This window comes from Pseudopipra pipra, chromosome Z (genome assembly GCF_036250125.1).
Source record: "Pseudopipra pipra isolate bDixPip1 chromosome Z, bDixPip1.hap1, whole genome shotgun sequence".
In the NCBI taxonomy this organism is placed as follows: Eukaryota; Metazoa; Chordata; class Aves; order Passeriformes; family Pipridae; genus Pseudopipra; species Pseudopipra pipra.
The window spans coordinates 30,609,967-30,626,186 of NC_087581.1; the positions used below are offsets into that span (position 1 = coordinate 30,609,967).

General features: G+C 36.3%; 1 protein-coding gene across 4 annotated transcripts in view; it reads left to right on the forward strand.

The window, feature by feature from the left end:
• FYB1 (FYN binding protein 1) overlaps positions 1 to 9,976 on the forward strand; it is a 49,359-nt gene extending 39,383 nt beyond the window's left edge. Inside the window, exons 11-19 of one of the 4 annotated variants that reach the window (XM_064642459.1) lie at positions 17 to 89; positions 635 to 775; positions 1,455 to 1,486; positions 2,544 to 2,610; positions 3,908 to 4,013; positions 4,277 to 4,439; positions 8,007 to 8,040; positions 9,228 to 9,259; positions 9,373 to 9,976. In XM_064642459.1, the coding sequence (XP_064498529.1) occupies positions 17 to 89; positions 635 to 775; positions 1,455 to 1,486; positions 2,544 to 2,610; positions 3,908 to 4,013; positions 4,277 to 4,439; positions 8,007 to 8,040; positions 9,228 to 9,259; positions 9,373 to 9,401 (677 nt within the window). In that variant the 3' untranslated portion in view covers positions 9,402 to 9,976. Of the gene's footprint in view, positions 1 to 16; positions 90 to 634; positions 776 to 1,454; positions 1,487 to 2,543; positions 2,611 to 3,907; positions 4,014 to 4,276; positions 4,440 to 8,006; positions 8,041 to 9,227; positions 9,260 to 9,372 lie in introns of those variants that run through there. The other 3 variants (XM_064642458.1, XM_064642461.1, XM_064642460.1) reach the window with 3 other exon arrangements.
• Positions 9,977 to 16,220: the final 6,244 nt, after the last annotated feature.

The following is a 16,220-nucleotide window of genomic DNA, read 5'->3' on the forward strand; positions in this document are numbered from 1 at the left end:
GTTTCATCTGTTAAAGATATGCTCCCACCTCCTCCTCCTTCTAATCAAGATATTTACGATGAAATTGATGATGGAGGTCCCATAGCAAGGTAAGGTTTTATATAATTTAAATAATTTTCTACTTTAACAGAATGTTTTCAGGTTTTAGTATTTTTAATTAGATGTAAAAATTAGCAAGTATTAGGATGATCAGCAAGTGGGTATATATCAGTATGAATTTATGAAGCTAAACTAAAAAGGTTCTTCTGTCTTTTGGAGAAATTTTGTTCTGTAATTAATTTTAGTAAGTCAGCAAAAGCAGTTGCAATCATGAAAATCTCCAAATCCCCAAGCAGACAGAATAGGTCTGAAATGAAAATAACAAACTAAATTGCTAGCTACCTGAGTAACAGCATGAAAACAGTAAGCCACTAGATTAATATATATACTACAAATATATCTCAGTATCTACAAGTAACATAACGTACATATTTCTAGTTTAGCATTTTACCATTTGGGTAAGTGACCTCACTTCATGGTATATATACATTGTTGGCATTAATGATAATTATGTGCATCAATGGAGAATTTAAACTGGGCCTTTTAAAAAGAACATTACATTTGACATTGTGATAATCGCATGCATACTCCAAAGGTCTGTATCACAGGATGAAGATAAGAATGGTATCTGGTCCTGGGGAATCTTGAAGAGGCTAAAGGTCAAAGATGACAAAAAGAAAAGTATACGAGAAAAAACAACCAAAGTCAATGAGGCAGAAGATAATGGAAATTTATTGTAAGAGTCTGCCAGGAAATCACAGTGCACATTAACTAATTCTAATAAAGCATTGATCATATGCTACTAACATGTCCTCACAGCAGCCTAATGAATCATGCATAAAATTGCAGCTCAGGATGATACTTTTCTGCAAAAACACTGAGCTTTCTTTTCACCTGCATAATTATTCTCTTAACAAGCCGTATTTTTTGCAAAAGTCTGGTAACTAAAATATGCCAAATTTTCTTTTTGGTGAAGAGCACCAAAATAATCCATCATCTTTGTGCCACTCTGGTGATGCAAATTTGCTGTGTCCTCAGTTAAAATGTACTTTGCTTACCAGTACAACATACCTGAGAGAAACTGGTAAATCTAGACCCATTAATCCAAATTTTAGGAATAATATTCCAAACAGAAAAATGCAAAGATTGTCTTCTACTTATCTTACCTAGAGCTTAGATCAGCAACTGCTGTTTTTACCACCTGCCTCAGTCATTCAGTTCTGAAAAAGTTTACTTTGATTCAGTGGTAAAAATACATTTAGTCCCGAAGCATTGGTGGTGTTGGTGGCACCTCAAAATTTCTGGAGATTATTTGGAGCCCTGGTGTCGCAATTTTTTAGATTATTTAGGTTACAAAAAAGCCTACGAATATGCTATAAATACTTAATAAGCTTTCTTTCACCTCCCCTCCCCAGCACATCTTCTTCAACAAAGCTGTCTGGAAAAGGTAATTAATAGTCTATTGTTCAGTCTCTCTATTGATTCCTGATCCTTTTTTCTGTATACATTGCTCTGTATCATTCTAGTCACAAAAATACATCCAAGGAAGGAAACAGGATTTCCTATTGCTTACCCAGTTCTAGTAAACAAATTTCAAATATTTTGACTGATTGGCTACAGACAAGGAGATACATATACATTGCAAGCTCTCTAGAAAACAATTTAATACATTTAATGTGATTTTTCTATCTGAGATTTACACTAGTTCATTGTATTGGAACTTAATTTGAACAGATATGCTTGGAAAGAAGCACTCAGTAAAAGACTTCAAAAGTAAAAAGAGGTGCTTGCTGTTACTTTTATCACTTGCAGTATCCCTGTAAAACAATATATAACTCATAACCATTGGCTCAGCCATGGAACAAAAAGCAACTTCTTCCAATTTTTGAGGCTGTTTCTAGAACTGAGTTCTAAACCTTTTATAACCTACTGATTTCTCTAGGCATTGATTTGATGAGTTAAAGAATTGCTTCCTCTCTACAAATACACTGAATGTGGTTCAAAGAATATTCCTGGGCTAAGATTTTTTTCGCTTCTTTGATGTTGCAATATGGCCTAAAAACTAACATACACGTGATTCATATCCACTTTTAAGCAATATTGTACTGACAAGAGTGCTATACAAGTCCTTGAATATATGTTAAAATCCAATTCCAAAAATCCATTTTGATGCACTATAGTGGGACATGGATTAATTAAAGTGAAGATTAAAGGCTATTGCATTAGCCATCATGTGCTAAAACTTGCTTAAACTTCAGAAGATTAAAATTTCGGTGACTACCGGTTATTGCTATTAAAGAGTCTTAATCTGAAAAGATTGGGTGGTGTTGCGCAGTAGATTGTGCTAAACAGAGAATCCACAGTTACTATAGACAGTAAATGGCTACAGTACTTGCCTTATTTTCTTGTCAACTTCAGTAAAATACCACAGACTGTAACACAGTGTATTCACTTCTTAAGTTTCACATAATAACATTTCATTCTCCTAAACACTATTATTTCAGATTGTGGAGAGGATGTGTACGATGACGTGGATTCTTCGGACTTCCCTCCACCGCCGCTTGATGATACGTAAGTGGAAATATGATTAGAAATCTAATACATTGAGAGACATTTTTTAAGTATTTACTAGAGGCAGACTGCTGTCAATGTCTGCTTTACTTAGTGTTGTCAGGTTTTGCAGTTCTCAAAAACCAAATGGCAGTTGAATGCTCTTTCCTCCATTTCAGATTGGAACAATAATTAGACCATAGAAAAAGTAAGAGGTAGAAATGGATGCATGGCCTAAAGGTACTTTTCAATGTAGATTCTCTGCACATAGTTCTTCTTCTATCAAAATTTGGGGACTGTTAGGATACATACTTGATCTCAGCTGCTCCAGTATTTTAAGAGAAAAGGAGACAGGGCTCTGTGTTATAAGTATGAAACACATCTGGAGGTGTAAAGTTCAGCTAGGAAGACTTTTATCCTGGATCAGAAAATTATGGTCATCTCTGGAGCACAGACGTGTTATGAGCACAGATGCATCTGTGATGATGACTGCAAAATGATGCATTCTGGTGTCACTTACTCCACTCAGGTGGAGCAACAGAGTGGACTACGATAATCCAGTCTGGAGACGTTAAAACAGAGAGAGCTCTTAGGACTGTGTATCCAAAGGAAAATATGTGGCCCTTCTAAACTAAGTCTAGATTAGTTCACACACACACACAAACATTCATCACTAATGAAACTGTCATCCACAACTCCTACAGAGATCAGCAAGGATCAAAAAGGAGAATCAGACTTTACAGTCCCAGATACAGCGTCAGAAAGGACAGTTAGGGCATGAAACACTTCCATGCTTCTTGGCAGAAGTCAACACTATCAGGGATGTGGAAAAAAAACCAACAGAACCTGAAATGGGTTATGTAATGCAGATTCTCTGGTGCAGGAAGGTTTTTTATGGCCATATAGGACTAACATATGTAAGGCTAAGATGTTCCAGCTGCCTCCACAGTGAGATACACTGTTATTCAGCTTATTGTCAAAAGATACACAGACTTCATAAAAATTGCTCCTTGCTGAGAAATTCTAAAGTGCTGTAGCAGACAGATACTTAAATACTCAATACTTAAATACTCAATACCTCAATATTCGCTTATGTGATAGATACATTAACATCAGAGAAAAACACGAAAGACAACTCCAGCTTTTTATTAATTTTGAAATAAAATCTATATTGTATTACCTGCACTAGTTTTACAGAGCAACAAAAACATGATAAAGACACATGAAGGAAAGTGCATTTTCACCAAAATTATCAGAAAGCTTTCCAATACCTCAGATGTGTTGCTGATTTGGTTTTGTCTGTAACCTCTTGCTTTAGTTCATCAAAAGTAGCAAGCTTTGGAAAAAGGAAATCGGATGAAAAAGATGTACAAAAGCATGAACAGATGGAAAGAAAAGAGAAAGAATTCCGGAAAAAATTCAAAGTAAGTTTTGTTCAAAGTAAGTTTTTTTTCACAAAATATAAAAACTAAAATATCTATATGGCATGCTCTCATTTGTGTCCCTTAATCCTTTGAAAGATGAAGTATTACTACTTGTAATAATAGTGGTCTGAGCATCTGCAAGCATGGGCCCATACTACATAGCATATACAATTATTTGCCTAATTTTAGAAAATTTAGTAAAAAATGCATGAGCACAAGCTGTACATTAATAATTTTTAACCAGCATTTTTCTTTTTTTCCAGTTTGTAGGTAAAATAAAAGTTCTTTTTTCTACTACTGTGGTTCAGAATTTGCCTAAAAAAAGATGGGGATCTAAAGAATTACATATTAAACCGGGAGAGTCTCTTGATATTATAGAAAGTACGGATGACGCCAAGGTCCTGTGCCGCAATGAAAAAGGAGAATGTAAGTTTTATGAAAAAACTGCAGCACATATCAAATTATCAAAGAATGATTGAGTTGGAATATGTGAAAACTCTCTTCCACAACATATCCAAGTAGAATCTAGTACTTGTCTTTTACCTTGTCTGGTAGTTGACAAGAGGCAGATTGTTTTTATTTCATTACCATGTTTTAAGAGCAGCTTGCCTTAAAAAGAACTAAAACACTCCAAGGAGCAAGATATACGAATATGAGAAAAATAGACAACTTGATTACAGAAATTTTCCTTTGCATCAACTAGGATCAGCAGATGTTTCTGTTGCTTCTGTCTCTTCCTCTTTGCCAAAAGGAGTATAGCTATGATACCCCACAGAGTCTAGTAAAGTCCTCGCTGCACCTTTGGATAGCACTTCCTCATTGATTGCAGCCAAGAGAAAATCAGTAACAATATTCTTACTTTTGGTTGTAAGAGATGCAGTTTAATCTTTTCAACAGGCTGGGGGGAATATTGCTTAGGAGTCTTCCACCTAGCCTCTAGCTGATCCAAGGCATATGTCCTTGTTGGCATGTCTGCTTGTTCTGGGACCTGCATGAGGCCTTCCAGTGTTTCTTTGAAACCTTTGGCTATGGTTTGCATTGGCAGAAGTTTTTGCATTTTTGAACAATTCCGGACCATCTCCTGATGGTTTCGATTTCTTAATGAGCTTCTGTTACAATACTTTTCAAATCTCCTAACGAAAATTCATTTTGTGCTGGAACAGCCTAGGTTCAAAGTATCCTTTGAACAAGTAGCATTTTCTCACTCATTTTTACTTTTTACTTCTGACCTATGTAGAAGAGAGTCCAATGCTATAAACCTCTGAAGGGGATTCAAGCACTTTCCTGATATTTTTTTCCCCTCTATACTCAACTCTTACAGTCCGGAGTACAGCCTTCTTCCTGGCAGGCCTGCAGGGTGAGGAAGAATTTTTTGCATAACACACATATGTTTTTCAAAATATGGATTTCACTAGTAAAGCCACTTCCCAAAAAAACAGCTTTCAAAGCTCCATTTTTTGAATCAAGCTAATAACAAAGTAGAAAGTAGTTCATGTTGGCTGTTTTCCTCTCGTAGTCTTCAAAGCCTTTCAAATAATGACAGGAGCTACTGCTTTGCTATGCATAGAAGAGCAAAACAAATAAAAATATCCTCCCTGGAAACCTCTGAAGAGATCTCTGTCAATTTCCACATTAGTTAGTGAAGTTTGAATTCTACTTCAGTAAATGCATGACAGTTTTGGTTATTTGCTGTGATTGATCAAGTTCCTCAGATCTTAAAGCTATAATTTTACCTTCAGAAGGCCAGATAGACTGAAAATCAGCAATTAGAGATGACTTTGTTACTTTCTTGCACATGAATTCTTTGATTTAATCATTAACTTCTGAAGCACTTCCATAGCTTCAAGCCTCTTCCAACAGTTAAAAAAAATTACAAATTATACTGTAATGTGTTTACACCTTTTAAAGCAAGGGCTGGTAATCTTAGGAACACATTCTACTATCACTTATTTTGTTATTAAATTATTTGAAATGTCAAAAGTGAAACAAAGAACCGATTTTCATTTACCCTTTTAAATTCCTTCTTAGTCTGAACACATACATCTTTAAATACACAAAAACTTTTAATTCAGGTTCATAGATTTTGCTTAAACATTAGGATATAAATGGATTTCATTGCCTGAAAGTTTTTGTCCTCTCTGAGCTTCCTTTATGATGCAAATGAGCAGCTGGGACGATGTGTCATAGCTTTCAGTGGTGCGAAATAATTAACACAGAGTCTGCTGACCTGCTGGCTTGTTCCCTATTTGGAAACCCTATAAAAATTAATGAATTAGTTAGAAACTGAAACTTTGGACATATAACTTGGGATGAGTAACTCTGAAAGGCTGTGAGATCAGCAGGAGCTGTATTTCTCACCTATTTGAGGGCCAGGGACCATCAAAACTTAGATTGTGCTTTGCCATGATCTAAGCAGAGTCACATGCACATGACTTGCAAGCACACTGGGTTTGTATGCCATGATGGTGAGTGAAGAAGCTTTGCTTTGGTGTATTTCAGAAGATTAGAATGATTTAGCCAAATCATTTTAAATTATTCCCTGGAGTAATGAAAACTTTAAAAAGACAACATCTTTAAAAAAAAAAAAAAATTAATCCATTTCCATTACTTTATCCCAGATAATAAAATCTGGGGAAGGACAACCAGGCTAAAAAAATCCTGATTAGACAGAGCTTCCTCAATGGGTTTCAGCTGGCATTCAGCCTGAGACAATATGCAGGTGACTGAAAATCTGGAGCACTGGATTCTTTGACTTTCGAAGATTACTTGCAGCTCAACAGCTTTAGTAGGCAAATGTTATAAAAGAATTTCTGTATGTATCAAATCTTCATGACACCAAAGATAGAAATCAGGCAAATCAAGCAAATTTTATCTTATATGGCAGCAATCAAATATTAAAAGCACAGAACTGTTTTTTAATTCATGTAATTGTTAAGTCTTAAACAGTGGCTAATGTAGGTAAGTGTAAAATAAAATATTATCACGCAAAATTAATGCCTTTTTAGGCAACTTCAGCTCTAGCACAAGACAGAAGTTTTCTTTTAAAATCCCATGTTTGTAAATGTATTATGTCCTTTACAGATCAAATCACTAATCCACTATATATAGCATATTCTAGAAAAAAAACCCTTATGTACTTTGAGATTTATGTAACATCTGATATCGATCTATTTTAAGATGGAAATATGCCAAGTTAAAGTGAATTATACAAATGTTTGTTTCTGAAGAAAAGCTGCTTATTATTGTGTTCTAAGAGGAGCTTGCCTTAAAAAAACCCACAAACAAAAAACTGTTGTTAAATAAAAGTTTTTCATTACTACTTGCAGGATTATTTGGGGTATTAGTCTTTTTGGATAGCTTTTCCAATTTTCCATATAGGAAGCATAGGATATTTTTAAAACACTTGCCAGTTAAAGACTCTAATAATTTATCAGCTTTTGGGAACTGTTCTAGCTTATTGTATCTGACATGCATTTACAAGGCATGGTTCCCCCTACTAGTATATTTACAGATCTTAGAAAGGACAATTTCAGATAGAATAGAATTAGGGCTTGGACATAAAAAAGCCTTAAAAAAATATGAGATTCTTTAGCTGGACATCATCGTGTATTTAAAAAAAAAAGAAAAAATACTTTCATGTCTTGTGTATCAGAAAAGAAAAATTATTGTGAAGGAGGAAACCAGATAAACAACATTTTATAAATATGTAAAGTATCCAGAACAGTAGATACCTAACTGGTCTCACAGCTACTACAGTATTCTGATTTCCTGTCTAAGACACCGTGTTATACTAAACAGGCAAATAAGAATAACTAAAACACTGGATATAGTAAAAGCTTCATCAAGTATGTGTCCATTTTACATTGTTATCCATCTATTATGTTTTTCTGTCTGAAGTATATAAAAGAGAAATAAGGCATTTCACTAGTGCTAGCAACAGAAGTAATAAGTATTTAAATTTAACTTAAATGCATATATATTTTACTTTTACAGATGGCTATGTCTTGAGAAGCAATTTAGTTCAAAAGTAAGTACAAAGTGATTTTTTTGAAAAAATTGTTATAACAGTCAATTTTTTTCTAAACTCTCTGTTAAAGAAAAAATGAAATGTAAGTATTTTAGTCTGTCATTCTAGTCTGGAAAATTGAGTTATTTTTATGAAGTTATAATTTCTCAAGAATTAATCACATGCATCCATGCTGGAAATTTGCCAGGGCCTCTTTCCTCATTGTATAACCATAAACTCTGATTAAACCATGAAAAATTACATAAATTAAGCATTATTAGTACTAGAATCTATTAATAAACTGCAAGTTAATGTGATTAGGTGTATTGATGTCCTTTTCAAATGTTTAAATAAAATCAATCAAATTTTCTTTAGGTTTAATTTTATTTCAGTCTTATGAGGATTGAGCAGATTTGGCCCATATTAATAATAATTGCATGGAGTTCAGTATTTCGGTTCTACTCCAAAACTCTTGTCAGACAAAGCCTTTCCATTTCCTTCAACAAGCTCTATATGAGACCCTTAAATATCAAATCAAATGTCCCATTTATAATTGTCACATTTAGAATGTAGAGGCATCCAAATACTTACACACACATTTGAATTTTTAACATATATATATAAATATATATGTGTTTATATATATATATATACAAAGCCTTATTGTCTTTCATGGGCTTCTTCACATATCTAAGTGAAATATTTTGAAAATTCCTGTTCATGAAGCATGTATCTTTTATAGACATTACCTAAATTCCTTACCTAAAAAGAAGCACCTCCAATATTATGGAATTGCCAAGTACAAAAAGAATTTCAAGGGCATACCGTTTTTTTTTTATTCTTTATTTCTGGTGTTCATTTAGAAAAACCAAGGAAGTACTTCATTTTTTTAAGGAAATACCTCTATGAGAATAGCTGCTTAAAAATTTAATTGAAAAATCCCACCTTTTTAAAAAAGCCAGTCTTTCATATTAAAAAGAAATGTATCCAGGTCAACCCTTTGCTGAAAATGCTCTAACCTGACCATCCTGCTAAACACTGTTCTATCACCACAAAGGTTGCACTTTCATAATTAGCAAATTAATTACTTGATAGCTTGTCTGTACCATACTACTACTCTATTTCATATCTTCATGCAAACAGTAGTTTATATCTGATGTCTCGATCTTTAAATGTATGTTTTTTTTTTTCTTTTTTTTAACTTACAGCGAAGGAGAGATTTATGACAATGTTGCTGAGGGTATGTTGAACATTTCAAACAATACAGTAGCTACATTCAATTACAATTAATAACTTTCTCCTTGAGTCAAAGTACACAATACTAATATTTTTTGCATTTTTTTTCCATTTCAGACATCTATGATAACGACTCAGATGCATGATTCTGTTCAGCTAATGACTTAAATGAAGATCACCTCTAGTTTGGACTCCTACTTGTGGAAGCTCAATTACAAATTAATTGGTTACACCCCTGTAAATGTAGAATTAACTTTTCTTAGGAGTTCAACCTTTTGTCCTCCATTGCTTTAAACTACATTACATTGCTATTTATCTGAGCCATTAAAATTCCCTTTATTGATGTTTTAAATACAATCAAATACAATTTGAATACATCTCAGAGGAGGGATATGGGGATATTAAAAAAAAAACAACTGTAGAGGTAATAGCCTAAAAACTACTTTTTTACTATATTTAAAATGACTGATAAAATACTGAAAAGCTGTACACAAACTTGACTTTCTCCCTTTATATTTGCTATTTAACCAGCATCTAGGCATAAAAAACTAGTGGTATTGTAATTTTTTTCTTTTATTTTACCAATGCCATTCACTGGATGCATTTTTTTCTCTCTTCTGAAATTCTTTTGAATAAAAGCATACTTTCTGACAAGAAATGTGTGTACACAATCTTCTGTCAAGTAGAACAACAGTAGCTGCACAATAACTTCTGAAAATTACCACTGAGCAGCTAACAGAATGAAAATCAACATTCTTATTGTTGTAAAGGCAGCACGAATACAATATGGTATTTGTCAATAATTGCTACCCAGAAAGTAAAATGTAAGCAGAAAATCTGTCAGATAGGAAAATCTATACTTAGGTAGTCTATATTCTAAGGGTTTCTCACCTGTAATTCATTCTATTTTCTTTTAAAAGTCATAAAGAAAGAAAAGGAAAGCTGTTCATGTGATATTTTTCCTTCTCCAAATTCAGTCTATCATTCTGGAGTATTTGGCTGTGCCTGCTAAAACATTCAGCAGTGAAAACATCAAAATATTGACATAAAAATTAGGCTTCAGCATGAACACCCCAGTTAAGGTAAACAGAGCTGGTGTTGTATCTCTATGCTGTCCCAGTAAACAGGTTAAGCAAAACCAAAACTGGGAAAGCAAAAAAGACTTCTCTAATTCAGTAGCTTTATAGCATTTCTCTGCTGTTACCGCAGGCTCTGGATTGCAGGAATGCAGCTGATCTCCTGCACGTTCCTGTGTAAGAGGTTTATATTCTCAACCCACATAATTGCAGATCCCCTGGCTACTCCTCCTACAGCAGTAACAAAACTTTCCTCTATGTGTGATCCTTTTGCATAATCTGTCTCAGCTGTAAAGATCAGTACTTTAGTAAGGGGGAGGAAATTCAGTGGAGGAACATAGATTCTCCGTATGATTTAGATTACCCCTTACCACTACATTATTTTATAACAGACACAGGTGTAAGCACGTGTGCATATGCATGTGTGCCTCAGTGTGTTTGAGTATATATTATGTCAAATAAGACAACTTCTGAGGAGACTAACGGACCCATGAAAGGGTACCCTTATGACTTCTGTTCAGCAGCCCCAGACCATCCTACATGGAAAAGCTTTTGCATGTAGTGTGAAGAACTCAAATGGTAGGAGAGGCAATAAACATGCTTGTATTTGCACAGCCTCAGTTCTGACTCCTTCTGTGGATTCATCGTTAACTGCGTGCCCAGTCTATAATTACATGATGGTTCAGTACTTTTTTCCACAGGATCCCTGCCTCATTTAGTGCATGGGTTGGATGAGAGCTAACAGAAAGGGCAGTTGTTCAGCCCTGCTCATTCAGTTTCTGGCCACTCCTTTATTTAGTGCAAATCTTCCCAAGCTTATGCTGCACCCAGAATTATTAGTTTCTCATGGCATTCATCACAATGGTATCTCAGATTCCCATGAATAGGAATGGATCTATCTTGTGAGAGGAAAACATTTTATCCCATTCTAACATTTGAAAGGAAGGCATGAACAGAGAACAATTTGTGGCAGATGTCCATTAATCCTGGATATAAAACCAAACTGCTAAAGCTAAATTAATTCATTTTCTGTACTTTCCTAGATTAGGACTCTCACTATTTTATCTTCCTTTTCTTTGCCTCATCTTGTGGTTAAACACAGAAGAGAGAAAACACCTTGTATTTTAAAAGCTTGCAAAATTTGTATTATAAATATACCACAAAATCACAGAATTTCCTGAGCTGTAATGGACCCACAAGGATCATCAAAGTCCAACTCCTAACGCTGCACAGGACAGGCCTAACAATCTCACCATATGCCTGAGAGTATTGTCCAAAAGCTTTTTGAACTCCATCAGGCTTGGTACTGTGACCACCTCCCTGGGGAGCCTGTTCCAGTGTCCAACCACCTTTTGGGTGAAGTACCTAATCTAAACCTCCCCTGACACAACTTCAGGCCATTTCCTTGGGTCCTGTCACTAGGCAAAACAGAGCCTACCCCTTCTGAGGAAGTTGTAGACTGTGACTGGTCTCCCCTCAGACTCCTCTTCTGCTGGCTGAACAGACCAAGTGCCCTCAGATGCTCTTCATACAGTTTCCCCTCGAGGCCCTTCACCATCTTCATTGTCCTCCTTTGGACACTCTCTAAGAGCTTAATGTCTTTTTACATATTGTGGTGCTCCAGACTGCACACAATATTTAAGGTGAGACCACCACAGCGCAGAGCAGAGTGGGACAATCCTCTCTCTTGACTGGCTGGCAATGCTTTGCCTGATGCCCCCCAGGACACGGTTGGCCCTCCTGGCTGCCAGGGCACTAATTACTCATATTCAACTTGCCATCAACCAGGACCCCCAGGTCCCTTTCCACAGGGCTGCTCTCCATCGTTCCTCAGTCTTTACACACAACCAGGGTTGCCCCATCCCAGGTGCAGAATCCAGACCTTGCCCTTGTTAAAATTCATAAGGCTGATGATTGTCCATCTCTCTAATTTGTTGACGTGTCTCTGCAGGGCCTCCCTGCCTTTGAGATAATCAACAGTTCTCAGTTTTGTATTATCTGCAAACTTATTTAGTGTCCCTTTGAGCCCTGCATAGAAGTTGTTTACAACAATGTTAAAGAGCACATGGCCTAAGATGGGGCCCTGCAGAACCCCACTAGCGACCAGTCACGAGCAGGATTTTACTCCAGGCAGTACAATGCTTTGTGCTTTCCAGCATCCCAGGCAGTTGGAAAACATAAGGATATTTCAGTGCCACTCCAGTTAGCTGTGGTACTACAGAACACCACTACTGCGTGTTGTAGCCTCGTGCCAAACAGCAGTGCAGTAGTCCCAGGTCCCCTTATTTTGGCTGTGTGCAGCAAAATACAATGATCTCAGAGTTTTCCTTTTTGTGTTTCATTCTAGCTAGCTGACTCCTACATAGAATTTGGTAAGTCATCTCTATTTGCCTTCTTCTAAAGTACATGGAGAGAGAAGATTAAGCTATTACTAAATGTACAGAGTTTCTTGATTGAGGCTTTTCATATCGTGGGCCTTATTGAAAAGAATATGGGAAACTGTGCATCTTTTTTCATAACACACAGACTCATAAGTATTGCTTAAGCTTAAAATGGTTCACTATTAGGCATAAAGGAAGTATGCAAAATGTCAACACAAACATGAATGAAATGTGAATTAGATGGATACCAAGGGTTTTAAGAAATATTATATGATTTGCAATACTTTAGTAATATCACCAAATCCTACTGCTCAGGCATCATGAGACAGACAAAGAAAAGAAAAATCAGCATTGGCTTTTTTCCCTGCCTTTTTTTTTTTTTTTTTAGCCTGATTCCTGATTTTCAAGTTCTTAACAGGAAAAGCTGCCTTCATTTACATGTGAGTGTGCTTCAGGTGGAAAATGTACACAAAACATAGACACAGAAACCAGGGCTCCCATCCATGTTTCCTGCTGACAGAAGGGACACACTGCCAACCTACCTTCCCTTCTCCTGCATCTCAGCTTATTTCATATTCTCCTACCCTGGACAATGTTGTCACACACCTTCCAGCTCACACAGGTAAGGCCAGTTTCTTCTTCTCTATTGATCCAAAGAAATCCTTATATTTTTATTGTGATTACCTCCTTTCACTGCCTAGGATGTTCTTTGTCCTACTTTTTTTCTTGATTACTTCCTGTTCCCTATAATTATTCCTCTTTTCCTTGAGCCTCTGACCATGGCATTCTGTTCTTTGCTTTTCTGCTTCCTTGTTCCTTTCTCTTTTTATACATTTAAACTGTTCCCCTACTTCTGCATTTGTCCCTGGCACTTTCATTTTTATCTCAATTTTAAAAGCCGTTCTGTTTAAATGCTCATTTTTCGTTCAAGATTCCTAACTCTGTGGGTAACACCAGCAGAGGTTTCATGACTCACCAGCCACTGAGGAGACTTACAATCGTTGTATTTTGAGTTCTAGGCTGTTTATCCCATACCATTTAAAATCAGGTCAAACGCACCTTCCCTCTGCACTCAGTATCTGGGGAAGGTTTTTTTATTACTTAAGATGGGATGCTGTATGTATAAATAAACCTTACTATTGCCAGTTTAAATTTAAAAATTAAGAAAAAAATCTTTTCTATCACATCCCTTTTACTGGTCCTGTATTCATAGCAAGCTACTTTCTACTGGCCATGTAAGAAACTGAAGCATGCTCTAAAGACAGCCACTGATGGCTGAGAATCTCCAATATCCAAATATTTCAGTATGGATACTGTGATATATAACAGCATTGCTGCTAAAATGTTAGCCAGCCTTTGTCAGCCAGTGCCCAAAGAAGATGTTAATAGGCTTCTTCAGTTTTTAAGAAAAAACACTGAGTTACAAAAAGTAGTTTCTGCTGCCATATGGATTTTGAATTGGTTAATGATAAATTATCTTTACATACAGCTTCAGCACTATTACCAGAGTTTATTTGGACTGAAATACTTAACAGCTGTGTTTTTTAAAGTTTTTTTTCTCAGATCTAATTAATATTCCAACCATACCCAAACTCAACACCTGTTGCTTTTCACAGCTTCAATAGGATTATGCAGTGCCGAATCCTGTGAAGAATCTTACATGAATGGGTGCCTAGGTATAAGGTTGCACTAATTAACAATCTGGTTAGCAACCTGCCCACTTGATTAGGAAGACTTGTTGCATCACTTGTCATTCTGTTATTTTCCTGCTAATTGTTAACACTTTAGTGTGATATTTATTGGAACTCTTGCATAATTTCATGCTATGCACTATAAGTTCATTTATTAGTTTCTTCCACCGTGGGATACTGAGGAAATATTAACATTACACACAACTGCAACTAATTCTGAATGTTATTAATAGTTTTTATTTATATATTTAAGGGTACTATCTTCATGAATTAGCTTAGATTATGATATTTTTCAAAATCAGAGAAATTCTAGAAAAAAAAGATCTAAAAATTTTGTTAGGAATTGGAGATTTGTTTTTAGCAAATTGTGTTACTTCTGCAAACTATGTTACTGATACGTAAAATACTATATGTAGAACCTTTTTTGCATTACAATATATGTAGAAACACACCTATTGGATTGTATTTGAAAAGGCTAGCAAAGGAATATATTAGGAATATACCACATAAGCCAGGAGAGTATTTGCACCCCAAAAAGCAAACTCAGTGGTAACAACCTTCCTGGGGAGAAAACTGCAAATTGCCCTTTCTTTTTCTCCAAGCTGGTGAACATGAGACCAAACCAGACAAACAAAAAAATTGAACACATGGATCAAAAGTTAAGAAAAAAAACATTCAGCATCCACGTATAACCAGTGGTTAAATACTAAGGTCCTCCTTGCTTGACTTGCTCTCAGCACTGTCCCAGTTTAAGCAGTTGAGCAACCCACACCTTGTCTATAAACCAGATGCAGCCCAAAGCTGCATCCACATTAGTCACTTAAAACAGTACCAGTGAACATCCCTGGGCACAGGACCTTTATGGCCTTTACTGTCACATTGGCTTCATTAGACAGTTTCGGTTCATGACCAGTGCAAGGCTGTCCAAAGAATTTCCAGCACGTATTTACAGGATCTCTGTGGCACCACTGCCCTCTCCAAGCGACATCATGACCAGCTGGATTCCCAAGGGAGCAGATATGTGTAAAATGCAATATCCTTGATTTCACCTTGCAATTCGGTTTCGAGACCTCTTTCTTTCCCAATATCCCAAATTCTGCTAGCTTTTCAATCAAGCTCTAGCCACATTGACATTTTCTCAGGTCCTCTGGCAGCATCCACAGCAAAGAAACTCTGTTCCCAGGAGGCCTACAATTTTATATGCAGGACGAAGGACCTTTTCTGGTTGTTGCTGTATTATCAAGACACAGAACAAAAATCCCAGGAATGGAGGACATCAAAGGACTTTGTTTTATGCAGAACATATTGCAGCTAGTAGAGTCACCCTTTTCCCCTTGTTTCCTTTCCCATATACTCTGGAGACTCAGCTGTTTTCATCTTGCAGCACAACCCTCTCCCTAGCAGATCCTACAACCTTCTGCTGCACACAATCCCAGAGCTGCAGCTCCATCCTCCAGCACACTGCTCCATGTCACTGAATGGAGACATGGCGTTCAGGCTTGTACTACTTTATACAAACTCTGAAGCACAGGGAGGTCTGAGAGTATCACTGTGTGGCTGCCCACAGGTCAGGCATGGTGCAGGTCTGCAGGTCTGCTCTCACACCTGTGTGTTCCTTCAGAGTGACCACTGGTATTTCAGAGCTGCCAATAACTTAATTTGGTATTATGCATTTGTCCAGCTGCTAAAAATGTGCTGATGAGCTGGATTTTATTTGTCTCAAACTGTGGAACCTCTAAATCAAATGCCTGCCAGGACCCATTCTTAGAATCAGAGAATCATTTAGGTTGGAAAAGGCCTTTAAGATAATTGAGTCC